This window comes from Pteropus medius, unplaced genomic scaffold (assembly GCF_902729225.1).
Source record: "Pteropus medius unplaced genomic scaffold, Ma_sr-lr_union100, whole genome shotgun sequence".
In the NCBI taxonomy this organism is placed as follows: Eukaryota; Metazoa; Chordata; class Mammalia; order Chiroptera; family Pteropodidae; genus Pteropus; species Pteropus medius.
The window spans coordinates 479,507-496,480 of record NW_024354911.1 but is presented as its reverse complement, the minus strand read 5'-3'; the positions used below and the strand labels follow the sequence as shown (position 1 = coordinate 496,480).

The 16,974-nt window shown below is 35.8% G+C and overlaps 1 protein-coding gene across 1 annotated transcript in view; it reads right to left on the bottom strand.

Annotated features, from left to right (window-relative positions):
* Positions 1 to 741: 741 nt before the first annotated feature.
* Positions 742 to 16,974, bottom strand: part of LOC120597864 (contactin-associated protein-like 3) — a 194,060-nt gene continuing 177,827 nt past the window's right edge. Inside the window, exons 20-24 of the mRNA XM_039856539.1 lie at positions 16,381 to 16,514; positions 15,561 to 15,648; positions 5,510 to 5,737; positions 5,213 to 5,284; positions 742 to 935 (exon numbers count right to left, since the gene is read on the bottom strand). Coding sequence (XP_039712473.1) covers positions 742 to 935; positions 5,213 to 5,284; positions 5,510 to 5,737; positions 15,561 to 15,648; positions 16,381 to 16,514 — 716 coding nt within the window. The remainder of the gene's footprint in view (positions 936 to 5,212; positions 5,285 to 5,509; positions 5,738 to 15,560; positions 15,649 to 16,380; positions 16,515 to 16,974) is intronic.

Genomic DNA, 16,974 nt, shown 5'->3' with positions numbered 1-16,974 from the left:
GTGATCGTTATTATAATCTAAAAAGACTATAATGACAAATTACAAAGAAAGACAAGTAAATTATAGCAGATTGGAATGCTACCTATGAATTTTCTGTTCCATAACTAAACTCAATACTAGAATTTCAGAGCTGACATTCAGTACTCATTTCATTGCTAACATATATCCAAACTGATTTAAAAGAGATAAGTAGTAAAACAATCAGCCAAAAAATGTGAGATTTTTTTCCCCAGGTTTCTAATGCATTTTTGGTCACTGGGCTCTGGTTCACAGGAATATGGAAACCCACCTGAAGGCCATCTGAGAAGCACTCCTGGTATACCTATGTCAGCAGGGCATTGATAAATGAAGCATAACATAGGTTTCCACAAAATGAAACATTAGAGTCAAACTTAGTCTTTTATAAATTTCTGTGTCACATTTTTAAGAGAGTAGGGCTGCAGCTCAAATTCTTGTTCTCACTTAAAATCCAAAGTCATTATGCAAATACATTTCAGTTTTAGAAGATCAGGTCAGAATCATCAGAAACTGCCAAACAGTGATTAATGAGTACACCTAAGTCACCGCTACGTAAATAGATCATGAAAGGGTACTGAGCAAAGCCTCCCAGGACTGGGTGTGAGCAAATTGAGGGTTCTGCACACCACCGCTTGTCCCAAGAAGACAAGATGGGGGTTTCATGGAGCCAATTGCTTAACAAGAAAGTCACATAATTATAGAATTAAGTAAAACTACTGCTGATCAGAAGAAATACTCTTTCTGGCTTTCATAGACTGTACTTTGCATGTTGAGTTCACTTTTCAGAGCAGTCTCAGCATTGTCTCCATTTTTTTGAATATTTGACTCATTTTTTTGGTACACCCATCCCTGTTGATAAATACGTATTGCTATGGCAGTGGTACAGAGCAAGATAAATATCACAACTGCTATCACACCTAGTGAGAGAAGAGAAAGGAAAAACACAGTCAGAATATAAACTGTAAATGTCAGTCTAACTAGAACCTATCCTAGCATCATTCATATCATACATATAGATGATCTCGAACTTACAGTGACTTGGCTTGAGGTTTTCTGAGTTTATGATGGTGAGAAAGTGCTACGCATTCAGCAGAGACTGGCTATGCTGTTCAGTAGGCAAGGTGTATTAAATGCATTTTTGACTGATGATATTTATAATTTATAATGGGTTTATTGGGATGTAATCTCATCATAAGTTGAGGGACATCTATATAACATCAGAAAATTTGAAACCAAGGGTATTACAAAGTTTACTTCTAAGTCCATACGACCTTTAGATACAGCAGTTTTATGCCTTTATCCTAGACAGATCACGATTGGATTTCACTTAGTGTAGTCACACTTAAATTCAGAGACACAGTACAGCATCTTAGGTCATGCCTACATGTCATGCTAATGAGCAAGCAGGTTATTGTCATGCTAATAAGCAAGCAAATTATTTTAAGAGTATTGAATGTATAGGCCTGTCATGCAGTAATTAAATGATTATGTATAAGTATTTTAATGACAATTTGATTTAATTTTGATGCGATGTGTTGCTGACCTACAGTATTGTGATGTATATATATATCATCTATCTCTACTAGGCCAATGGAGTCTTAAGTGATCTTTGCCTCGAGGGTTCATGCCTTTGTGCAGTCTCCTCCTTTCCTTGTAAGTGAGGCCTGTGACTTGCTTCATCAATAAAAAGGGACAAAGGTGATGGGCTGTCCCTAATTACCTGCCCCTGACTTTGTGATAATGTTACATACATAAGATAGTGGCACCTCTCTTCCTGCTAGCTGCACGGTGGCAAGCAGCCATGCTGAGAAATCCCACATGGCAGGAACTGAGGCAGCTTTTATATGCTAAGGGCAGGCTCTGGCCAGTGGCCAGCAAAAATCCAGATGCTCTCAGTCTTAGAGCTGCAAGAGACTGCATTCTGCCACCAAACATGCAAGGCGGGAAGTGACTCTTTCCCCAATGGAACCTACAGATGAGATCCCAGCCCTGGCTGACACCTCGATTGCAGCTTTATTAGTCCCTGACACAGGACCCCACTGAGCTGTGCCCAAACTCCTGACCCACAGAAATGTAAGATAATAAATGTGAGTTAGGTTAAGCTGTTTAGTGGGTGATAATTTATCATGCAGCAATAGATAACTACTATACCATAGTATTGATAACATTCAGTTAGATGGAAAGAGATTGTTTGAAATCTCTTGTTGGAAATGTTTTAAGTATTAAAAATATTAGCATTGCCAGTGGTTCTCAACCTTGGCTGCATGACAATAACTCAGAATCTTTGGGTGTGAGGTCTGGACATCAATATTGTTTTAAATGTCTCTCAGATTATTTTAAAGCATTGCCGGGGTTGAGACTGTTAAGCTAGGCTGAGAAATGTTTACTCAAGCTATCATATTAGTGAAGAATGAATGTTCAGTCTATCTATCTATATCTATCATCTATCTATCTATCTATCTATCTATCTATCTATCTATCTATCTATCTATCTATCTATCTATCTAGATATATATAGATATATATAAAGAAGCATTCACTAGTAAATATACTTTTAAGATTATTCACATAGGAATTAATATTTCCAATTAGCAAATGTTAGAAAACGCGTCTAGTTATGTGAATCAAATTTGTACTGTAAACGAGTTCTTCATTATACTCTGGGACAGACATAAGCAAGTGTAGTGAAATCCGACAAACTCAAAGCTTGATTGCATGTAATTAATTGGTCACAGGAATTCCTGAGCATGTGCCGTCAGGAGCCCAGAGTCCCCCTTAGATAAGATGAGGTAGTATATTCATGAGGTTGTGAATATTCTTAAATATTCATAAATAGAATAATCATTACTTGCAATATATTTTGCATCTCAATTGGCACAAACAATAGAATTGCTTTAATCATTTTTAGTTATAGAACTTTGCTTTAAAGAGCTATATCACGTCTAGTTTTACTGTTAGGAATCAGTAACTGAATTACAACTATCAGGCAACTTAGTTAAACAATTACTGTCAGCATTATACCAAAATAGCCAGGATTTCACATGTGTGATTGTTTTGTGAGTGGTGGGTCCTAAATAACTTCAATCTTCATTCACTATCTGAAGAGATTGAGATAATTTAAATAATGGATCTGACACATTCTGGAACTTTCCCAACAGCAACTCCTGTGTAAATGTGTTTTTGACAAACTCATGTCTGCCTGACTGTCTACACATCTGTCTCTTTCTCTATCCATCCATCTATCCATCTACATTATGGATCCCTTGCCAGAAACAAACTCATAAATAGGGAGAACAAACTGATGGTTGCCAGATGGAAGGGTGTTGGGAAGAGCGGTGAAAAAGCGGAAGGGATTAAGAAGTACAAGTTGGTAGTTACAAAATAGTCATGGGGATGTAAAGTATAGCATAGGGAATATAGTCAACAATACTCTAATAACTGTGTATGGTGTCAGATAGGTACTAGATTTATCGAGGTGATCACTTCGTAGTGATTATATAAATATCTAATCACTGTTGTACACCTGAAATTAACATATTATATGTCAACTGTAATTGAAAAACTAATATATATATATTATATATAAAAGAAACCCTTTGTGATTTCTGGTTTACCTGGTTTGAATGTTGTTTAGGTTAATTCTCTTTTCTTATACCATTCCCTTTGTTTGCAAGAGTACAAAATAATGCAAAATGCAGACTATACGGGCCTGGTAAACTGAGCTGTTATGTCCCTGAGACCTTCTGTGGTGTGGTTCTCCCTTCCTCTATCAGGAGCCAGTAGGATTTCCTAGGGGAATAACACTGGTGCAACTTATTTACTTTGGATATCTTGCCAATGATATTTAGTCAAAAGCAATAAAGCTCTAAAGCAATACAGTTCTATCACCCAGTTGACTATTATTATCTTCGTTCTCTCTAATGAAAGGGCAATTATGATATTTTGCAAATTTCTGAACTCTTTCTTGGAAAATATTAATCACATTAAGGTGATTTATTTTAAATTAGCTTTATAGCAAAATCTCATTAAAAACATTAATTTAGGAATAAGATTTCTTTTAAATTTTAACACAAAAGTATTCTTTTCAAATATACACTATAAATAACATTTATGTTTTGTTTCTTCTAGTTTTAAAATTGAGGTCAAATGCCTCACTCACTACAGAAATAAAGTAGTTGAGATAGGAATGGAAATGTTAACATTCTTACATAGATTTAGTCAGCCTTTTAAAATGTCTGAATATTTCCTAATTGTCTAGAGAAAATTTGCGTCGGAATAGAATGCTGGTGAATAAATAGATCCAATCTGAGCAGGTGTGCAGCTCCTTGAACAATGGACACCCAGTCAGTACCCTAGCTCTATGAGTAATTACAAGTTATTGTGGCAGCAGTGGAATGGAGAGCAGTTTACTTCCTCTTCACCAAGGAGAGTTTGCATCTGACTCACATTTTAATAATCTAATTAAACATATTAAAATGTCTTTGAATGATAGGGGGGATTTGAACATTCATTTTTGGACTCAGACCTAGATAAATTTGATTTCAGAGAATATATTGGAAGATATTTAAGATGCAATTCTCCTCTCTCTCTCTCTCTCTCTCTCTCTCTCTCCACATGTAGCCTCCTAAATTAGGATTAACACCAAAAACAGTTTTTTATCTTTATGTTTAGGAAAATGCCAATTTACATAGTTTAAGTGCTTCTCCTAATATGTTTTATTTTTAATATTATTTGAAAATGTTTTGGGCTGATGGATCGAGAGGTCCATGGCTACCTTGAAGCGAAAAAATGATATATATTGCATTTATATATATATATATATGTATGTACATATATATACACACACACATATGAACATATATACATATATAAACGTATATAGATATATGTTTGTGTGTATATATGTATATTCATATACATATATATTTATATATACTGAGAAGTATTACTATATTAATGGTTATTTTCAAATAAAAGACCTTCTCATTATAGTTTGGCAACAGTTCTTTAAAAAGTGTTTCAGTGGAACCATCAGTTCCTTCTCCAGAGATGTTGAATTCAGTAGAAATACATCAAGATAGTCAGCAAATGTGTATGGCCTGCCATTGACGTCGCGATCATTGAGTCTCATATTTTTCTTGGATTATGCTAACAGTGATAACACCAAAGACCAGATCATTCGCGGCCCTGTTACCTCCGAGGACCGCGGAGCCACTTCTGTCCGCATTGACGAAGGGCTCTCCCTCATCTGTTGGTCCAGAACGACCTACAGTAGAAAAATGCAGAACGACAGAGGCGAGTGGAAAGGCGGACTTTTGAGAAATTCACAAATACTAGAAATAAAAGCAGACAACTGCATCGGTAGAAACAAATGTGAAACGAAGAACAGAGAATGGAGAGACCAAAGAAGGGGAAGGTGAACCAGCCGAGGACTTTTGGCAACTTCCAGGACGGAGACCTGATGGAAGACTGCGGGCAGAGGGTCACGCACCTGCGCCACCTGCGAATGGGCGGGTCGCCTCCCGCGCTGGGGCTCCAGGCCCCGCCGCCTGGGCGCAGCGCGACGGGGCTACATATCCGCGGACAGTGACCGGAGCTGGACCTCCAGGGCGCAGCGCCGCCTTCAGCGGGGTGGCGGGGCCAAAGCGCACGGCTGAGAGGCAGCCGGAGAAGCCGCGCGCGCCGGCTTGCTGCGTGTCCGGGTCAGCGCCACGGGGCTCTGCGGGCACAAGGACATACTGTTAGCGCGTAGGGACGAAGAGCTGGGACGCAGGAATAGCCGCATCTGCACGGCAGCGAAGAACTGAATCTCCCTCTGAAACTTTTGTCCTTCTTTCCTTAGGAAAGACCCGACAGAGCCACACCTGCGACCTTGGTTATTGACCTGAGAGACTAACTACCCAGGAGTTAACTGCAGCCTCCCTAGCTGCACTGACGGGGGACAAACGAATGAAATCTCCTGCCACTTTACTTTTAAAATGATCATTAAAATGTTTTAACAGGTTTCGTGGTCATTAATCAAGGTGGTCATAATGAACTGTCTCCTGGGTTGGGGGACAGCGGAGCTCTGAGATCCCTACTGCAGTTCTAATTTCCACAGAGAGGGCCTGTCCTCTACCCGGGTGCCTCCTGGGGGCTCAACAGCCACTCCCTCTCCACCCCTTCACAAGGGTGGTCTGTGCTTCCTTTCTATAAACCAAAGCTTGCCCCACCCCACCCCATCCTAGACACTGGCCTCACCCCAAGTTAACCTAAAAAGAGCAGCGATTACACAGGAGAGAAGAACGTCAATTCATTCATTTCGTAATGATTAATTATGTCCCTCAGTGCACTTGCTCAGTGGACTCGACATCTGACCAAGGGCAGTCAGCTGTATACATCAGATGTTTAAATGTGTCAGTCAGGGAAGTGTCCATGTAACCGGCAGGAAAAACCACCTCAATAGGAGGACAGGGCATCTGCTGTCAAACCTCCCCTTCCCTGTATGTAGAGGGGCTGGTTGACTCTCCTTTTTCTAACATCCATATACAGCTAACAAAAATATACCAAATGGCTTCCATAGGCTGGGCTTTGTGCTAAGGGATTCAGAGACGTTATTATGTAATTTTCACAGCATAACACCATGAGTGCTTTTATTCCTATGTTAAATTAGAGTTTAGTGAACTAAGATCACTCAAGTGTGTGGAGGGATCCAGATTCAGGCGGGTGGTAGTTTCTCAGCAGGTTATTGCCCCTTTTATTATGTTAACCCCTTTTAGACATGTTCGTAATTGTTCACATTAAGGGATAGGTAAAGGAGGTCATTCTATTCTTTCTACTTTAATGAATGCATGTACCTTCCATAGAATATAAGTATATATTCTATGTGTTTTTTGGTTGGGGCAATAGCCAGTTTTTAAATTCACCTTGAGACTCTTACCTCTGATCCAATCTGTCGTGAAGTTATATTTAAACTCTTAAAGAACAATCTTTATTTCCTCTGAGTTTAAGTTTTTGAGGGGCACTGCTCTTTTGTCTCCATTTCCTGATAATGTAAATAGCAGTAGTTTTGGTTGGATATGTATTATCCAATACATACATGCTAGATGCCACTAAAAGCCTCTTCTTAATACAAGAATAAAGACTGAGGATTTAAGGAGGATTTAACGGCTTGCCATTACACATTTACACGGCTAGTAAACAACTAGAGTGGGCTTTCGGACAGAGGCATTTAAACTCTGAAGCCAGGGTGTGTAACCACACTGCCAGCCAGCCTCACCTGGTACATCAATTACAGAAGGTCTCTCTCACAGAACAGATGGAAAGCTCCTGGTGGCAATCTGTTTTATCTTGTCTCCTGTACTTAGCTTAGTGTCTGTTACACAGGATGCATACATGTGTTTTATAATCACAGAATAAACTTAGTCCCATTACCAACCTTCTGTGGTCGGTTGAGGTATTGAAATAGTTTTTCAGCTGTGATACTTTCAAGGTGTGGCCTGAGGAGTACAGAAAACCCACCTAGTCATAAAAGATTACTTGCATTGGCTCAAACTAAAAATGTACTTCCAGATTTGGCTGCTACCTTTAGTGACAATGAGGATGTCTTTAGTTACTTTGACATTTAATAAAACCCAGTGGCATAAGATGGCAGCATACCCTAAGGCTTCTACCTGAAGGATATCAGAATAACTTCAAAATATATACCATTTTGACATAAAGGTTATTTTGACCTAAAGGCACTTGAAAAACAGCAGGTGCAAGAAGGACACTCTGAGCCCCCTTTTCTTCCTGAAAGCAGGAGATAAAACTCTCATGAAAAAACTGTTCTCCCTGCACCAGGAGGAAAGAAACATTCTTATCACCAGAAGTGGGGAGTCCAGTGAGAGAAATCCATACATACAAACCTTGTTAAAATAACTCTTATTTTCCTTTAGTTTCCCCATACATTTTAGATACTTTTTCACAAATACTACTCTTCGTTCAACCTAGTATATAAACACATGGGCCTATCTGCTTTTAGGGTCTTCATTTTCCTATGGGGGCTCCCATGTATACATAAAAACCTATATGCTTTTCTCCTGTTGATCTGACTTATGTCAGTATAATTCTGAGGCCCAGCCACAGACTTTAAGAAAGGAGAGGTAAAGTTCTGTCTCCCCTACAAACTCATGGGTGATATTTGAATCTACTTTGGTATCATCTTTTTTCCTATTAAACTTTATCTCACTATTTCAGTATGTCATTCTTGAAAGCCAAATCTTTTCTATCTTTATTCCTTCCTTGGAAAAGAGCTGTATCTTCAAGAAAAGTCTAACTTTGAGAATTTTTGCAAATATGCTGGGAGCCACTTAGGCTTTCAAAATTCTGTTCAGTGATTTTAAAGGCCTCTATGAACAACTAAAATTAGGGGCATGTTTACATTGTTATAATTGTAACAAACATCTCTCTGAAACATACAGCTGCTATCTTGGTCAGGTTGATTATATGGAGCATCAAAAAGCTTTTTGCATGAGGAATTTCAGGTAGATTCTCAAGTATATTGAAGTAAAATTAGCTTAGGACAACTCAACTAAATGATTATTGTGAATTAAAAGAGTTCTTTAAAGATCACTTTCTTTTTTTATTTTGCATTCGGACAATATGTATTTCTTAAAGAAAGGCATCCTTGCTTTATACTTGAGAGACTGTTAAGAGGAGATAAAAATGGGAAAACACTGCAATAGTAACATAAGACTGCTGCAAGGCTAAAATACTGAAAAAACAAACAAACAAAACCCAAACAAAACACTACAGGTTAATTAAAAGGTTTTGGTATTGCGCAAAAAGACGGACTAGACAACACTTGCTTTCCTGGTCAAAGTCTGACAGGAGTGCTACCAGGTTGGGGTAAGAGGTCCAATCTAGGGCAAGCATTCATCTTAATAAATTAGACTAATTTTCTAGAATTTATTTCTTAAAGACAACCTAGCTTCATTTCTGTAGATTGTGCTATTACTGTAGAAAAAAATGTTGGTAGCACATTATATTGCATTATATTTTCCTGTATTTCAAGAATCTGTACTTAATATTTATTCATATATGTGAATTTGTGGGTGTGAACATGTGTAGATGGATTTATAGGTACCCAAATAGCCTATCATTAATCATGCAGGTGTAACTCTCACTGTGTATGCATGCATGTATGGATGTGAATATATATTGAAAGGTTTAGTGCTCACAGTTTCCTATTCCCTTTATATTTTCCATCCTGAGGTTATGGTTATGATTTATTTTTTGACTAGAGAAATATTTTAGTATTTTCCTCAGATAGGATGCATGGTTAATATTAAATCTCAATCCTTCTTTGTTATCTAAAATCTTTTTTAATACTTGTCAGATAAATTATGTATTACATGCTTGAGTTGCACCCATTCTTCTTAGCAATATAATGATGTTGTTGTGCCATCATTTTTCATTCCATTGTTACAACTGAGAAGTTGGATGCTAATGCCAAAATCATTATTTTTTCATTGTAGTAACTGTTGTCTATAAAGTCTGGAAGATTTTTCTCTGTCATTTTTGCAATTCAGGAATTTTCCCAGAATTGATGAGTTCTTTGACTCTGCAACTCAAGTTTTCTTTTAGCTTAGAGAAACTGCTTTTTAAAAAATATACGATTATTGTCTTTATTTCTAATTCTTCTTCTGGATCTCCAATTATTCATGTTAGGTTTGTTTCCTAGATCAAACTTCCAAATATCTCTTATTTTCTCTCCTAATTTCTATCTCAATCTTTTTGCTCTGTAGTTTGAGACATTTCATCTACATAATATTCTAGGCTACTATTTAAGGATAATCAGTGATGATTCTCTCCTTTAGATCACTCAGTGAAATTTAAAAATATTATATTTATTTTAATTCCCAGAGTGTGTGTGTTTGTGTGTGTCTTTATTCAAATATCCTTGAGTGCCAAGTTTCATCCTAGTTGTTTTCTGTCTTTTTCAACAGCTCTAATTTGATGTAGGAAATTTTTTTTTTCTTCCTCCTCCCCATACCCACCTTGGCTTCTAGATTCCCTTCGGGGTGGCATTAATTATTTATTTATTGATTGATTTGCTTATTGGGGTTCCATGGCTGCTGATCTTATGATATATAGGTCTTGACAATGTGGACAGTGCAGATTCTCTACCTCTGTGGACCTGTAGGAAGTCCGTCTAACCCCAAAGTGTAGAAAGAGGTCTCTCACAGTCACTCTCTCTATAGCCATGGTAGAAGAGATGTAGCCTGATGATAATGATGATCTAGTCCCGCATCAGGTATGGGAGGGTCAGCAAGGATGGGCACAGTCTTGCTGAGCAGTGTTGACCTTCCTTTTGGTGGCCCCAAGTTCTTTTAAGGCCAAGCTTTCCCAGGATCCACAGGCTTGAAACTGCACCCTGGGCTCTGCTCTGCTCTCCTTTGAATTGCAAAAATTTTTAATTTTAATGAGACCCAATTTATCTTTTTCTTTCTGTTGCTTGTGCTTTTAAGAAACCATTATTTAATGCAAGGCTTTTGAGAAACTATCTAAGAAACTGTTGTTTAATCCAAAGTCACAAAGTCTTACATCTCTGTTTTGCTTTAAGAATTTTATAATTTTAGCTCCTACCTTTAGGTTTATCAACATTTTGAGTTCATTTTTATACATGGTGTTAGGCAGAGGTTCAGCATCACTTTTTAACCTATAGATATCCATTTGGCCCCAGCACCATTTGTTGAAAAGACTATTCTTTCTTCATTGAAAGAATTTGGCATCAATGTCAAAAATTAATTGACCATAAATATACAGTTTTATTTCTTGACTCTCAAATCTATTCCATTTATTATTATTTCTATCCTTAGGCCAATATAACACAGTCTTGATTACTGTGACTTTATACTAAATTTTGAAATTAAGAAGAGTGTCACCTCTAACTTCATTCTTCTTTTCCCAATTGTTTTGGCTATTTAGAGCTTCTTGCATTTCCACATAAACTTTTGGATCAACTTGTCAGTTTCTAGAAAAAATACTATTTGAATTTTGATAGGAATTATTGTTGAAGTTGTAGATCAACTTGGGGAGTATTACCATTTTAGCAATATTAAGTCTTTTAATCCATGAACACGAACGTATTTCCAGTTATGTAAGTCATCCATAATGCTCTCCAACAATGTTTTGTAGTTTTTAGTGTACATGTTTTGCTAAAGTTTTTCTTAAGCATTTTATTCTTTTTGATGCTATTATAAATGAAATTTCATTCTTCATTTCATTTTTGTATTGTTAATTGCTAGTGTATAGGAATACATTTTTGTATATTGATTTTATGTCCTTGTCAAACCTGTTTATTAGCTCTAACAACTTTTTTCATGGATTTCTTACAAAATCACATCCTCTACAAATAGAGATAACTTTACTTCTGCTTTTTTAATTTGGATAACTTTTACTCTTTTTCTTGCTTAATAGCCCTGGTGCAAATCTGCACGACAATCTTGAATAGAAGTGGTAAGCGCAAACATCCTCATCTCATTCCTGATTTTAGGTGGGAAGACTTTCATTTTTTCAACATTAAGTGTGATGTTAGTTGTGAGTTTTTCTAGATGCCTTTTTTTTCATATGAGGAAGTTCCCTTCTATTCCTAGTTTCTTCCATGTTTTTATTATGAAAATGTGTTGAATTTTTTCAAATGCTTTTTTTGTTTATTGAGACAATCATCTGGTTTTTGCTTTGATTCAATTAATATGTATATTACATTGATTCATTTTTATATGTTGAACCAACCTTAAATTCCTGAGATGAATCCTACTTGGTCATGGTGTACAATAATTTTTATATATTATTGGATTAGATTTGCTAATATTTTGCTGAAGATTTTTGCATCTATATATGTATTCTTAAAATTTTTATAAACTTTTTGTGTCTTTTTGCTCTGAAATTTCTTTCTAAATGTGATAAATTCTTAGGCTGAGCATAGAATAGATTACCATATGTCACATAAGTCAATGGAGTTTTCAGCATTAAAACTCTAGTCTCTCCATGCTAACCTCAGTAGGTAATTTCTACAAAATTATTTCTTACCCAGTTCTCATATATGGATCTCCATTTGAACATACAATCCTTCAGTAGATTTTCTTTCCTCACACAGAAAATTGGCCTACTAAGGTTTGTCTCATGACTATAGTGATTTGAACTATATACAACCCATTGTATTTTCCCCTAGGAGGAGACAGACACATCTGTAGTGTGCACACTTTAAAACAAATTTTTGTTTTGTTTCGATATTTTGGGTTTAAAAATCATTCTAATGTACAAAAACCAAAATCAATAGGATACCAATTATACAAAAGTCTTTAGAGAACTAAAACTTAGGTATCTTACTGGGTTACATATTAAAGCTCTCATACTTTAAGACTATAGGACTTATTGGAGTCAAGTCTAGAAAGAAAATTAGAAATCTTAAGATTTATAATGAAGGTAAGATTATACTGAATTTATCTTATAATAAATAATGGGAAAACTTAACCTTTTTGGTCATCACTAATAGGACCACTAGAGATTATTGATAACAAGAGTATGTTCATTAGAAGACAATGCTAAACCGTTTTTCCAAAGCACATTTGAGTAACTATTGACAGTTATTGATTAGTCGTAAACAATATTTTATTGTTTATGTTCCCTATTATATTACAAGTGCTCTGAAGGTAGGTACAGTGTGTGTTTTGCTGCTAGGCATTTGAATTGTCCAATGAAGTATTAGGGAGCACCAAAAATTTTTGAATAAATGGATAACTAGATGAGTCAAAATAGCTAACAACAAAGAGTATTGGTTAACTTGCCCTAGTTGGGGGCAATTCTCTTTGGAAAATTGATGGCTTCTTTCTTATCCAATCTGGTCAATTTTACTATAAGTGAATCAAAGGAATTTCAGCTATACTTTCCAAATCTGAAGAAAACCGTAGTTTTTTTGTACAACTGATCTAAAAGTAGCAATGGAATTAGAACAGAAACTATCTTAAAGTTATGTAAAACATGAAAAATTTTATTAGCCTTTGATCAAGATGCATACCTCTAGGTACAGATGAAATGAATATTTATAATTTTATTAGACTAAATTGCTTCAGGCTATAAACTTCATTGCTGAATTTTAACTTTAATTTTTATAGTCTGAGAGAGATGCTTTTGAATATACCATTCCTGAATAAAAATATTAATATATTCAATACCATACTATTATCCTCTATATATTAACTTGTAGGACAATAAAAATTTATATAATAAAATTTATTCTGCTTTTTTGTTAATATGATCCCTTTCATATAATGAAGTTTACCTCTTATTTCAATTTCTATTATCTATTGCATATTTCTTTACAGATAATATATATGAAGCTAAATTGTCTTTAAAAATAGTCCTTTGTCAATTTCACACTTTCTGATTGTGACTTTTTACCTTGTGTCACAGACATTTCTGAATATGCCTTATCTCTCCTGTCAGATGCTGGAGTCATTAAGGACAGGAAGTTGTGTGTGCATCTGTGTTGTTTTATTGACCACATCATTTCTCAGGGCTTGGAAAAGAGTATGCACAGACATCTGTTCCAGCAACAAAGGAGAGATCAGCTTGCTGGTGGCAGAGAGAACCATCACTTCACTCACAGACCATACACACTCCACGGAAGCACAGCTCTGAGGTTTGCACACCCCTGAGATGATCAACTACTCACGCTGCTCAACCGATGATAGAAACTACCAATCAGGGCAGAGATTAGAGCTCAATGTCAGACACAAAAGGGAGCAAATTCTTCTCCACTTAGATGTTAAAAACAATTATAATGTAGTTCAACTGACAGCCAAGGATGGGCTCCATCTACTGTTCTCTAAAACTCAACTTGGTCTGTGAACTTTTAGGAATCTCATAACCTTCTCTATCCAAAGGCACACTGTTATTCTCATGGGTGAAAGTTGGAGAGCAGTTTTTTTCCTTTACTTGTTTTTTCTAATTCTTTGTGGTTTTCTATACTATGCCATCATTTTAAATAAAATTTAAAAATCTATAGTATTACGAAATGCCTATGAAACACATCTAATGTCACACAGCCAGTTTATTAGAGACTAGGATACTCTGCTTTAGAATGAGTTGTGATGGCTATAAACATCTTCCAACACTCTATGGGAAATGTTCACATTTTTATTTCTGTGTTAACTGTTCCATCACTACTCCACATATGGAGAGTGGAACTAGAACAGTGAATCATGTGAAGGAATCTTCAGTACAAGCTGTCTCTCTGTCAATACATAGTCAAGCCCAGATTCTTTATCCACCTTTAAGGTATGATTATAATACAGAACCACCACTTCAGCTTGAAGTTGTTATTCACTGTACTTCACTAAAACTATATTCTTACAGCAAAGAATTCACATACCCTCTTTAACGGCTTCATCTACATCTTAAATAGCAGATGATCAGTTTAGAGTTTTATGGTAGGCTGCACCATCTAAACATTACACATTTGTTTTTACCATTCATGAGAGTACTCCAAGAACACTAGGATTTGTAACATTCCTCTGTCTGAAAAATAAGAAGTCTTAATTTTATTGCTTATCATCTGTTTGAAAGATGTGATCATTTTAACAGTTACTGTGCTTCCCTTTGAACACCCATTCATGTGCCTTCTCTAACATTCTCAAGTTGGTGGTGATATATATGGGATAGAGGAAATGACCAAAAGAATCAGTGTATACATGGATGAAGGGGTAATAAAGACTCCATTGATTATTTAGGGCTAAACAGAGCCAGATGAGAGCCAAGTACCAGAACAGGAATAATAAACACGCCTCAAGACAATTTCTCCCAAATAGCATTTAAATATCAATAAAATGCATAGTTTATATATTATCAAAAAGAAACACCTTTCAAATTTTTATTCCAATTTAATTCCTGATGACATGGTGAAAAATAAAAGCATAAAGAATTTGATGCCTAAATAGTAAAGTATGTTTTTACTTTGGTGCTTTTATGGAGAATAACTTGCAGACATAAAGAATGTGCACTATTTAGGCCATGACTACGTAAGAGTGGCTCAGAGCAATGAACACATCTCACTTCAGCCCACAGGCAAAGCAGGTCTTGGGCCATAACCCAAAGCCTATTCATTTGCTTAAAGAAAATAAAGTCTCTTTTTATCTTTAATGATGAGAATCTAGTTTTATCATTAAATAACTTCTGCATTTGACTCCTGATTAATATATAATAGACATGTACTTTGATTTCCTCCTTCCTGAATTGTTAGAAAAATGCCAAGTTTCATTTCATTATGAGTGATTACCAAGTAAGAGGGTCAGTGTGGAGGCATTTTTCAAGGACCACCCTTGCTCATCTTGCAAGCAGCACTTACTCAGGATTATATGTGCACTCAGACAAGAGGATAGCTTCCACCTTGATTGTCACTCATTGGGAAATCATGAGTATGACAAGAAGCTTCTTTTAGCATGATGAATGGTTCCTGTGTTTGCAACCTAATACTTCCCATCCATGTCAAGGGAAGATACACTCTTTCTGCCACTTACCTAAAATCGCCCCCAATGTAAGGGATTTGACAGCATTGAATTCTGTCCCTGACGATAGGATGACTTGTTTCCTTGCATTCTTGTTAACCTAGTAAATGTTCCAAGAGAAGCAAACAGATGATAAGGAGATGGAAATCAAAGACAGACCAAGAAAAATGATAAAGATATGTTCTTGCTATCATAAAGGTTAAAGGAGAAAACTGTTTTATAAATATTTTTTATAATACCTCAAATTCCATTTCACCTCATTGTCTATCCTTTCCCCTCTATTTTCTTCATGGTTTAAGTATCCATTATTGGTACAATCCACAAAGAAATGCAATAAGTTATTTTAAACTTTAAAGCTTTTACTTATTTCAAAAGGAAATTTGTAGCATGAGCAGAAAAATGTATTATTCATACAGATTCAATATATAAAGGTTATTCCTCAAAAGCCAGTGACAATGCATAATTTAAGTGCTCTGATGTTTTTTTAAATGTATTCCCACTTTATTCCCTTGTATTTAAATTTCCGTAACATTTGTTCTTTTGTAATCCATTGGGAATTATCACTAAGATAAGCTAGACAGCATTTCCCTACCAATACCAATGAGGACAGCTTGGTATTTTAAATGGTCAAATATTAATAATAACTTTGACACTCTCTTGCTAAACAAACATTGTTAAACAAAACACCTTGACTACATTTTCTGTCCTAGCAAGACAATACTGAATGTATATCTCTTTTATTAGGATTTATTATCAAATTTTTGCTTTAGGTCTTATACTCTGAGTGCCACAGTTCTGATTCCTGTGGCAGTTGCTGTATTTATGCCCTTACCTCTACGGAGACCACTGCTGCTTCTCTGTTAATCTTCACCTGATGAAGCTGCCCATCAGCCAAGCTTTTAACACCAAAGTTAAAAACATCAGGTTCTTGGTGTCTGTCTAGCTTATACCTAATCTGCAAACTTCCTAAAGAAGAGAAAATAACATTTTTAACTAAAATAGAATTTCATAAAAACTATCAATGTAAGTTCTAATACACATTTTATTTTATCTATTTAATGCAAGTTGAATCTATTGATCATTTATTTGAGTGTACCAATTGTCATTTTTCCTAGAATAGTGATTATCTATATGCTCTTCTGGTAGGGACCAAATTCAGGATCTAATTACACTGTTTTAAAAGTCAAGACCCAATGGTCGTTTTCAAAGTTTTTCCATTTCCTTAACTAAAAGAAAAAGTCTAAGTTAAGCATATAGAAACTCCGAGTGAGGCTGTTAATTATTCATGTGGTATTCATGTTATTAAATGCTAAAACCTCAAGCAAAATTGCGTTAACATTTAGTTTCTATAAGCATAACTTCTTTTAAAGTGACATTTCAATGCATTTTAATGTATCATTGACATTTGCATAATTAATTTTTTGCA